General features: G+C 41.5%; 2 protein-coding genes across 2 annotated transcripts; both read right to left on the bottom strand.

Moving 5' to 3' along the window:
* Positions 1 to 1486: 1486 nt before the first annotated feature.
* Positions 1487 to 3999, bottom strand: LOC145957480 (uncharacterized). Its single transcript, XM_083073745.1, has 2 exons — positions 3724 to 3999; positions 1487 to 3517 (listed from the first exon to the last, which is right to left on the bottom strand). The coding sequence occupies exons 1-2, from the start codon at positions 3997 to 3999 to the stop codon at positions 1487 to 1489; spliced, it is 2307 nt and encodes a 768-aa protein (XP_082929871.1).
* Positions 3996 to 6143, bottom strand: LOC109789261 (uncharacterized). Its single transcript, XM_020348175.2, has one exon. It carries the CDS (start codon positions 6141 to 6143, stop codon positions 3996 to 3998), a length of 2148 nt encoding a protein of 715 aa, XP_020203764.2.
* Positions 6144 to 11725: the final 5582 nt, after the last annotated feature.

Genomic DNA, 11725 nt, shown 5'->3' with positions numbered 1-11725 from the left:
GGTTGGTCCGAGAATGGGAGCGTGAGAGAGCGTTCGGCTAAAGAGTTCTCCGCGTGAGTGTGTTCGGCTTGTATGTTGGTGCGTTCACGTAGTTGAGTTGTTGGCCGAAGATTGCTCGGCCCTAGTGCGTTGGTGCGTAATGCTCGGCCTAGGTGCATCCTTAGCCGAGGAGGTTATTCGGGGGGAAATCTGTAGGGCGTGAGTACATTTTTAGTGGTCGGCCGAGAATAACTCGGCCTCATCGCTTGTGTTTAGTGCTCGGCCTAGGTGCATCCTTAGCCGAGGAGGTTACTCGGGAGGGAAACCTGTAGGGCGCGAGTACACCTTTTAGTGGTCGGCCGTGGATAGCTCGGCCTTATCGCTTGTGTTTAGTGCTCGGCCTAGGTACATCCTTAGCCGAGGAGGGTACTCGGGAGGGAAACCTGAAGGGCGCGAGTGTGCATTTCGTGGTCGGCCGAGTATTGCTCGGTTAAAGCGCGCGTTATGCGTAGTGCTCGGCCTAGGTGCATCCTTAGCCGAGGAGGTTACTCGGGAGGGAAACCTGTAGGGCTCGAACGTACTTTGGAGCGGTCGGCCAAGGATTGCTTTGTTCAAGTGTGCGAGAGTGCGTAGTGCTCGGCCTATGTGTGACCTAAACAACAATAAAAAAATAGGAAACAACATGATGAAATTTGAAGTTTTTATTAATGAAGTGCCTCGTTAAAAACCTTGCCGACCCAAAACCCTCCTTAGGGAAAAAAGAGTCGGTCAAGGAAAAGAGTGCACTGATACATCAACTGTAATACACTTTTAAATGCGAGGAGTTCCAGGTTCTCGGAATTGGTTCTCCTGATAAGTACTCTAGCTTGTATGCTCCGTTGTTTAGGTTGTGTCGTATTCGAAAGGGTCCGTCCCAATTTGGAGCAAGCTTTCCTTGTCTCAAATCTTTTCTCGCCTGGCCCGTAGCTCTCCAAAAAAGATCTCCCTCTCTGAATTCTCTAAGCTTCACCCTGCTGTCGAACCTTCTCTTGTAGCGTTGTTTCGTGGCCTCGGCCACGATTTGTGCTCGGTCTCAAGTGTTTTCTACGATGTCCAGGTTTATTCGGAGCTCGGCTTCATTATTCGACTCGTCGAAATGGGCTCGGCAAAATGAAGGCTCCCTGATTTCCACCAGAATCATCACGTCAGACCCATAGACTAACCGAAAGGGGGTCTCTTGTGTGGTTGACTGAGGGGTGCATCGGTAGGCCCAAAGTACCTCGGGAAACTGTTCGGCCCATGCTCCCTTTGCTTCTCCCAGCCGCTTCTTCAACTCTGTCAGAATGACCTTGTTGGCGGACTTGGCCTGACCGTTCGTTTGTGGGTGCTCGACAGATGTGACCTTGTGTTGGATTCCTAGGCCAGCTAGAAACTCGTTGAGTTTTCGGTCGGTGAACTGAAGGCCGTTGTCGGTCACTAGGGTATGTGGGATGCCGAACCGAGTGATGATATTCCTCCATAAGAATTTTTAGACTTGATGGGCCAAGATACATGCCAAGGGCTCGGCTTCAATCCATTTGGTGAAGAGGTCCACGGCAACAATGAGAAACTTGCATTGCCCCTTAGCAATCGGGAAAGGACCTAGTATGTCGGCCCCCCAAGTGGCGAATGGCCATGCAAGAGGAATACAATGCAGCTGCTCGGCCGGTTGGTGGATCAGGTTGCCGTGTTTCTGACATGGTTGACACTTCTTCACAAACGTTTCACAGTCGGTGTTCATGGTCGACCAATAGTACCCAGCTCGTAGTAGTTTGGAGACGGTCGTTCTGGCTCCAGAGTGCATTCCACAAATTCCCTCGTGAACTTCCCGTATCACGTAATCGGCCTCGGTGGGGTGTAGGCACTTGAGTAGCGGAGTGGAGAAGCCATGCCTGTATAGCAGGTCGGTGATGAAGACGTATCTGCTAGCCTGTGTTCTCAGCCGTTTTGCCTCAGTTGGGTCGGCTGGGGTGACACCATTGGTGATGAATGTCTTGATTTCCTCTCGCCAATCCGGAGAGTCACTTTGGTCTGGGAGCTCGGTAACATCGTTTGCCACGACTTCTTCCTCAACACTGGGGTGGACGAGTTCTTGCTGAATGATGGTTCTTAGTTGGCCCGGCTTCTTGGTTGCGGCAAATCTGGCCAATTGATCGGCTCTGGTGTTGTCCTCGCGCGGGATATGCTCGACCAACACTTCTTGAAAGTTTGCCTTCAACTTTTGGTAAGCATGGTAGTACTTCATCATGTTGTGGTCTTTTACTTGGAAGCTACCGCCCACCTGCTCGACCACAACTTTGGAATCGGTCAGGCATTTGATTCTCGACGCACCCATGTCTTCGGCTAGTCTCAGTCCGGCCAATAGGGCTTCATACTCGGCTTGGTTGTTCGAAGCCTTGAACTGGAAGCGGAGTGATTGTTCTAAGACTATCCCTTTGGGTCCCTCCAGGATTACTCCTGCTCCGCTTCCACGGCAATTTGAGGAACCGTCCACGTGGAGGGTCCAACAGTGCTCTTCGAATTGACCGTGGGGATGGAGCTCGTTTACGAAATCGGCAAGGCATTGAGCCTTGATCGATCCTCTCGGTTTGAAGGTGATATCGAATTGCGAGAGCTCCATTGACCAGGCCATCATTCTTCCGGCGAGTTCAGGCTTGCCTAAGACTTTTGAGATCGGAAAGTCGGTGTGGACGCCTACTTGGTGGCTCTGGAAATAATGTCGTAGGCGTCGGGAAGTGTGTATTAAGCCAAGCGCCACCTTGTTGATCAACTGGTATCGAGTTTCTGAATCTTGTAGGAGTCGGCTAACGAAATATACGGGAGCCTGGGTGCCTTCTTTTTCTTGCACTATAACCGAGCTGATCGCCTCTTCGAAAACGGTCAAATATACGAGTAGTGGGCTCAGAGGATCTGGTCTCGTGAGGATCGGCGGCGTCGCTAAGGTCGTTTTCAATGTTGTGAAGGCTTCCTCGCACGATTCGTTCCACGAGAATGCCGAAGCCTTGCGTAAAAGCTTCGACATCGGACTAATCTTGTCGGCCAAACGGGGGAGGAATCGGGACAGCACGACCAATCTTCTTGATAGTCGCTGTAATTCCTTGAGGTTGTTCGGGCTTCGCATGTTCAACACGGCCAGGCACTTGTCTCGGTTTGCCTCTATCCCCTTTTCTGAAAGCATAAATCGTAGGAACTTGCCCCCCTTGACCCCGAAGGTGCATTTCTCGGGGTTGAGTCTCATATTGTGCTTGCGTAGTTCACTGAAGATTTCGTCTAGGTCAGCTACATGATCGGCCAGGGAATCGGACTTGACCACCATATCGTCCACATAAATCTCAATGTTTCGGCCATTTGACCTTGAAACACTTTGTCTATTAACCTCTGGTAGGTCACCCCGGCATTCTTCAGTCCGAACAGCATGACTCGGTAACAAAAGTTGGCGTTCTCGGTGATGAATGCCGTCTTCTCCTCGTCGGCCGGGTGCATCTTTATCTGGTTGTAGCCGGAATAGGCATCGAGGAAGCTAAAGATGGAGTGTCCGGATGCCCCGTCAACAAGTTGGTCAATGCAGGGTAATGGATAGGCGTCCTTGGGGCAAGCTTTGTTGAGGTCGGTGTAGTCGGTACACATTCTCCACTTTTCGTTTGCTTTTTTGACCAGAACCACATTAGCTAGCCAAGTCGTGTACGTAACCTCCCTTATGAATTTAGCCTGTAGCAATTTTTTTACCTCATCATTTGCGGCCTTTCGCTTTCGTCCCCCATTTTTCTTTTCTTTTGTGCGACTGGTCGTGCGTCTCGGCATACGGCCAGTCGGTGGCACAGGAATTTGGGATTTATTCCTGCCATGTCTGATGCCGTCCACGCGAAGAGGTCTCGGTTGTCCCTGACTACACGCTTGACTTAGTTTGAGTCGATCTCGCTCAGCTGGGATCCCATGTTTGTTACTTGCTCGGGTGTTCTGCCGAGTTGAAAAGGCATGAGGTCCTCGGCAGGCTCGATTCATTCTTCTTCACCTAACCGAGGATCAAGGTCAATGTCTTCAGTCGTCTGCTGCCTTACTACATTCACACCTTTCGTCTTTGGGGGGTCGGCCAGTGGCTGCACTTTAAGGCTGGAGAGATAACACTCTCTTGCCGTTTTCTGGTCGGCATGCACGGTTATCACTTGTCCATCTCTCGAAGGGAACTTCATGCACAGGTGGGGGGTCGAGACGATGGCTCCTAGTGCGTTGATCGAGGGTCGGCCTAGAAGGATGTTGTATAATGTGTTCGCGTGCACCACAATGTAACGGATTTTAATCTCTTTGGAAGACTTTTGATCGAAGCCGAAATGGGTGTATAGGTCAATACATCCCCTCGTCATCACTCTTTCGCCTGAGAAGCCTAACAATGGTTCTTGGTATGGTTCTAAGCTCTCCTCCGGGATCCCAAGCTGCACAAATGTAATCCAGTACAAGATGTCGGTCGAGCTCCCTTGATCGACCAATGTTTTCTTCACAATGCAGTTGTGCATTTCGACTAAAATCACTATGGGGTCGTCTTGGATGGGGTCGACGCCCCGGAAATCTCGGTCGGAGAAAGTTATAGAAGGCATCCTCGGCATCTTCGGCTGGTTTACACTGTTCACTGATCGTACGGCGCGGAGGTGTCTCTTTCGCGCGGAAGATGTGGAACCTCCCTCGGCGAAGCCTCCGGCTATGGTGTTTATTACCTTCCTTGGTCGGTCATTGCCATATCGGGAATGCCGTGAGTGGTCTCTCCTTTTGGCCGATCGGGATCGGCGGCGCCAATCCCTCGGCGGTGGTGCTTCCCGAGAGTGGTAGTCACCTCCCCTTGACTGGTGGTTTTGAGAGGTGACGAAGCTCGCGAGGTGACCCTGTTTGATAAGGTCCTCAAGCTTGTCTTTTAGTGCTGAACATTCTTCCGTTGAGTGCCCCCTGTTTCGGTGGAATCGACACATCTTGGCCTTGTCGGCCCTAAGGGGCGTGTTCGCCCTTTTCAGCATCACGAGGATCTCTGATGCAAGGGCCTGCTCCATTACTTTGGCTCTACTCGCATTAAGGGGAGTATACGCTGTATAACGTGGGCCCCTCGGGGGACGAATGCTCGAGGGGTCGGCATTCGGCTTTCTCATCGGCTCTCGGCCGGATTCTTTTCGGCTATGGCCCTCCTCGGCCCTGGCTTGATTCCGAGTCTCCGCCAGCTCCTCGATTTGCATATACTTTTCAGCTCGGCGTCGGAGATCATTCATATCAACAGGAGGCTTTTTGCACAAGCTATTCACAAATGTCCCCGGCCTGAGGGCAGTGCTCAGCCGGTCCATCGCCACGGCCGGGTTAAGGTCGCCGATCTCTATGGCGACTTTGTTGAATCGGTCTATGAAACTTCTCAAACTTTCTTTCTTCTCTTGACGAACCCCCGCTAAGGCTAACGAGGTCATCTTGTATGGTTTACTCGTCGCGAACTGGAGGGTGAATTGGGATGACAACTCATTGAACGAGTCGATAGAAGAGCTCGGCAACCTCGTGAACCAACTCAGGGCCCTTCCTTTCAGTGACGTGGGGAATATTCGACACAATGCCGAGTCGTCTTGAGTAGAGAGGGTTGCTTGTGTTAGGAAAACATTCAAGTGCTCCTCGGGGTCGGTGGACCCATCATACTTCTCGATTGGCAAGCTTTTCCAGTGGTCTAATAAGGTAGCTTCCATTATCCTTCGGGAGAAGGGATGCCTTAGTGAATGTGTGTTGGAGTCGGCCTTGTTGCCTATCAGAGAGGTGGCTAGTGTTCGGGTAATCTGATCGGTCGGAGCGTGATAGGCTGACTCCTCTATGAGTGTAGGAGTGGTCGACACATAGGTTTGGTTCAGATTTCGAAGCTCGGCATTTTGTCGATGCAACTCCGCCAGCTCCTTGGCATCGACTTCTCTCTGTCTTCGGATAGCTGCCATTTCTTCGCGCAATGCGCGCAAGTCATCTTGGAGGTCGGGCTGAGCTTGATTAACGTTCGGCTGGACCTCTTGTATCACAGGATCCGGTTGAGTCTGAGGCATTCCGTATGGAAAACGTTCCTGGTTATTCATGGCAGGATTGTTCTCGGGGTTAGGTATCGGTTGAGTCGTTGTTGATTGTCCTTTGCGTGTTACTACCATATCTCGGTCTCAGTCGTAGAATTCAAAGGGGCTGAAGCGTCTCTTCGGCCCCACGGTGGGCGCCAAATGTTCCTGTGTTAGGATACACACTTCAATTATCCTTGTTGTAGCGGGTTGGGTCCTGGGTCTCGGTCTTCTCGTTCCTATCCGGGTAGTCCGATGTGAGGGGAGGTGTGCCTGCAAAGACACTCCAACGCTCAAGTAAGTGCTTGGCGTAATAAATGCGGTAGTTGAAAGTTAGTTACATACCTCGAATGTGGTCTATTTGTAGTGTTTCTTATTGGGCCGTGATTAGGAGCTGGGCCCCGGAAAATCAGGGGGCTAATCTGGCTTATTCCTTAAATTAATCCCTTCGTAATCATACTGGTGGAGTCCCGGGGATCGGCCGAGCAAACCGACCCCTTCTGTTTGGCGAGTGTTTGGTGTGTTCGGGTATTGGTTTCGGTCTCTGTTGGGTTTGGGTATTCGGTCGGGTCGGTCGGGTCGGCCTCGGTCCCATACGGTATAGATAGTATGAAGATAATATAAGTTTCTGCATGGATAAATCAACAAATTGATACAAAATGTTATCGGTGGGACAACAATTAATTCACACACATTCACTCAGCGGAACAAAATTGAGAGAGAGGATGAATATTTCTTTTATGACTCAATAACTTGATTCACTTTGTTTTCACTCAAAATGATACATTCTCTTTGCGGTACATTCGCTGCCTTTTTATAGGCAATTACAAAGTGTTAATCTATTAATAAATGCAAATACTTAATGCTTAAGGAAAAAAACTATGACGATGAACAGTTAGTTGTTCAATCTTAATAAAAATCAAATGTTATAATACTTGAGAATTATGCAAACATGCTGTCATGCAGTAACCTTTGAATACGGTTTGATTCAATAATATTTTTCTGACAATGCTTCCCATAAATCAAGTTTTCATCATTCTGAGTATGTTTTTCAACTTGTAAAATAACTCAATCTTGAAGGATTTTGTAAAAATAGTTGCTATTTGTTCTTTAGTTTGACAATAATTAATCTCTACTTCTTTATTGGCTAAAAATCTAATTTGGTCCCTTATAATCTTTTTTTGTTTCAATTTAGTCCCTCATTAATTTTTGGTCTCAATTTGGTCCCAAATTAATTAATTGGTTTCAATTTAGTCCCATATTAATTAATTGGTTTCAATGTGGGACTTTCCATCCAAATTGCTTTAACGGTGTTAACTTTTGGCCACGTGGACGCTACGTAGATGCATACGTGGATGCCACGTGGATCAAAATTTTTTTTAAAACACCTGGACCCAGAACGGCCCGTTCTGAAACCGGAACAGGCCGTTCTGGGTTCACTTTTGGTGTGTTAATTTTGCATCCGGAACGGCCCGTTCCAGGTGCAAAATTAACACAACGAAAATGCAACCAGAACGGCCCGTTCCAGTTTCAGAACGGGCCGTTCCGGTTTTATTTTATTTTTTTTATATATAAAATATTAATAATTTTATAAAATATATATTATTAATTATATTTTAATTATGTTATTATATCTAATAAAATAAATATATTAATATTTTTTTATATTTTATTTTATTATGTTTATTTTATTAATTTTTATCATTTTATTCTTTTAATCTTAAATAAGTTGCAAAAAATTATAAAGTGATATTTAAATATTTCTTCAAACAGAAAGAGAAAGAAAAAATTATTACTCTATTTATAAGATAATTATATTTTATAAAAATAAGTAACTTTAAAATTTTTACCATAAAAAAATATTTTTCACAATTATTATATTTTTTAATAAAATTAATCAAGAATATTGGTTTAATTGCATTTTATATCTCTCAAACAATTGTGCAGTTTTGTGATCTCCAAGATTTTAATTGCATAATTTTAGTGCTTAAAGAATTACAATTGCGCGATTTTGGTCCTTCAATTTTTAATTGAACAATTTTAGTCCCTCGAATATCATAATAGTATGATTTTTGTTTCTCCCATTAAAAATTAATAATTTTAATATATATATATAATATTTTAAAATTAAATAATTATTTATCTATTCAAATTAACGTATATTATAATTTTCGATATTATATCAATAATATTATTAATATATTTATAGATAAACTAATAATTTGATAAATATAACTTGTTATATATTAATATACTTTTATAAAAATATAAGTATATTAATTAGAAATATATATCTGATCTTATATATTTATATTTTTGTAAAAGTATATTAATATATATTAAGTTATATTTATCAAATTATTAGTTTATTTATAAATATAGTAAAAATATTATTAATATTAATTTATCAGTAATATTAAAATACTAATAATATATAAATTTTATTTATTAGTTTTAAAACATTATATATATATATATATTAAAATTATTAAATTATTAAATTTTTAATGAGAAAGACTAAAATTGAACAATTATGATATTTACGAGATTAAAATTGTTAAATTAAAAATTGTGAGATTAAAATTACACAATTATAATCTTTTAAGGACTGAAATTACTCAATTAAAACTTTAGAGATCAAAATTGCATAATTATAATATCAAAAACACAATTAAGCAAAGAATATTTTATTCACAGTTTTGGAACGGGCCGTTCTGAATTCAGAACGGCCCGTTCTGCGTCACTGATGGTGTTTCAATTTTGCAACCAGAACGGCCCGTTCCGGTTTAAGAACGGGGCGTTCCAGTTTCAGAACGGGCCGTTCCAGTCCAGGTGATTTCAAAAAAAATTCTCATCCACGTGGCCAAAAGTTAACTCCGTTTAAATAATTTGGACGGAAGTCCCACATTGAAACTAATTAATTAATTTGGGACTAAATTGAAACCAATTAATTAGTTTGGGACCAAATTGAGACCAAAAATTAATGAGGGACTAAATTGAAACAAAAAAAGATTATAAGGGACCAAATTAGGTTTTTAGCCATAATTTATTTGCTATCAATTTTCGTATTTTATAAAATCGAATATCAATGTGTTTGGACCATTCATGAAATATTGAATTTTTACTCAATATAATTGTAAACTTGTTGTCACAAAATAATGTACTAGGAGTATCTTGCTTTTGGTGCACCACTTCTAAAATTCTTCTCAACCATTGTGTAGGTGTAACACAATTGGTTGCTTTAATGTATTCAAGTTCGATGGTAAAAGGTGCAACAATTGGTTGTTTCTTTGAAGACCATGATATTGCACCAATATCTAAATGAAATGCATATCCTGACATGCTTTTTCGCATTTTCACATCTCATGTTGAGTCACTATTTGTATATCCAACAAGTTTCGCATCGTTATTATTAATGTAAAAGAATCCATTAGTTAAAGTATCTTTGATATAATGAAGACTTTTCTTTACTCCTTGCAAATGATAAGCACGTGGCTCTTCCATAAATTTGTTAAGCAATTCAATTCCAAAAATTATATCTGGTCTAGTTACAATCAAATATCTCAAACTTCCAATCAACCTTTTGTATCCACTTTTTTGCCTTTACTTTCTCTAGTCATCTTTAACTTTTCTTCAACTGGTGTGAAAATTGGTTCTATCTTGAACTTCTTCAAAATATCACTTCATATTTCTTTTGAAAGATAACAATTTTATCATCCTGTTGAACAACCTTAATGTGAAGGAAATAGGACATTTGGCCTACATTCGTCATTTCAAAGCAACTAATCATAACCTCCCTGAATTATACAATTATCATTGGATTGTTGCCAATAAAGATTATATCATCAACATGTAGGCACACAATAATAATTTCTCCGGATCAACAAATTTAACATATAAAATGTACTTAAAAGGACATCTCTCAAAACCATATTGCACAAAGTAAGAATTAATTTTCTTGTACCATGCTCTTGATGTCTGCTTTAACCCATACAAAGCCTTCTTTAATTTGTATACTTTATCTTTTTCTCCTTTTACTACATATCCTGCAAGTTGCTAGACATATACTTCTTCCAAAATACCATTTTGAAATGTAAATTTAACATCCATTTGATATATCTTCTAATTATTTTGAGTTAAGAGAGAAATACTCATGCAAATTGTATCCAATCTTATAATAGGTGAAAATACTTCAAAGTAATCAATACTTGATTTTTACTTGTACCCTTTAGCCACCAACCTTGCTTTAAAGTGATCAACTTCTCCATTGGGATTGTATTTTGTCTTGTACACCTACTTCACTCCAATAGGCATTTTATCTATTGACAAATATATCAACTCCCATGTTTCATTCTTCTCAATGACATGAATCTCATTATCTATTGCTTTTCTCCATCTATCATCACTTGAGGTTTCTTCAAAAGTCACTGGCCCACAATCGACAAATTAAGAAAAATTGATAATCTTCTCATAAAATAGGTCATTATCATTACCCATAACATAATCTTCCAATCTAGTTGGTGGTTGACGACATCTCCTTGGTCTGTTAGAAGATTCTGGTTCATTAGCAACTCGATTAGGTTGTCAAAGATCACCATTTTCTCCTTTTGGGATTTAGGAGATTAATCTTATGCCTTTTTCATCAAATATCACATCTATACTAATAATCACCTTCTTTGTCATTGGATTGTAAATTTTATACGCCTTTGAATTTAAGTTGTAGCCAATGAAAACACATTTTCTCCTTTGCCATCCAATTTCTTTCAGAGTTGATCTAAAACATGTGCATATGTTATACATCTAAAAATTCTGAGATGTATGATTGATGATCTCCTTCCACTCCATGCTTCTTTCGGTATCTTGTCACAAATACTTTTTGGTCCCGGTAGAACACGAATCTAGAAGGGGGGGGTTGAATAGATTCTTCACTTAGATGGCTTTTTATGTTCTTTAAAATTTTTCTTATTCTCTTATTTCTTTTCTTAATATCAATTAATCAAATTTAGAATACAAATCAGTAAAAGATACAAATTATCAAATTTACCACACAGTAGAACAAATATTTGTAATCCAAGTTGATTTTAGTGATTACCTTCTTTCTTTTATTATTACCAAATTGCTTACATGATAAACTGAGTATGAATAATAATTGATAACATGTCAAGAAACATTTTCTAGAAATTCTTTTTAACAATTTTCACAAGAATTAGCATCCAACTAAATTAAGTCATTCTACTATAATATTCTTTACACACACCATGTACAAGCAATATTACAATCAAAATAAAAATTACACAATCTTTATTCCACAAGATTTTACAATCACAGAATTCTTGCACCTCACAAGAACCCACTTGAGACAACAATCTCAAGATTTCTCTTAACTTTTCTTGGGACACCCTATCCCAAAGAGTAACATACCCGCAAGTAAAAACAAAGACTAAAGATCAAAGAAGAATACACCTGATCCTTCTCAAGAAGGAGGGGATGAAAATATTGATATGAGGACAAATCTTTCTTAAGAAGGAGGGGATGATGAAGGACCATCCTTGGAGCTATATGTGGGACCCATCACTAGGTCCATGACTAGGGGAGTGGAAGAGGATAGGGGAGCTAACACCCCTAGAGACATGCTCCTTATGGTTATAGAGTATTAATTATTCTCCTAAGCTTTGTTA

This window comes from Cajanus cajan, chromosome 4 (assembly GCF_000230855.2).
Source record: "Cajanus cajan strain Asha chromosome 4, NIPB_CcT2T_4, whole genome shotgun sequence".
Classification (NCBI taxonomy): Eukaryota; Viridiplantae; Streptophyta; class Magnoliopsida; order Fabales; family Fabaceae; genus Cajanus; species Cajanus cajan.
The sequence above is the reverse complement of the archived record's forward strand: the minus strand, read 5'-3'. Positions and strand labels throughout refer to the sequence as shown.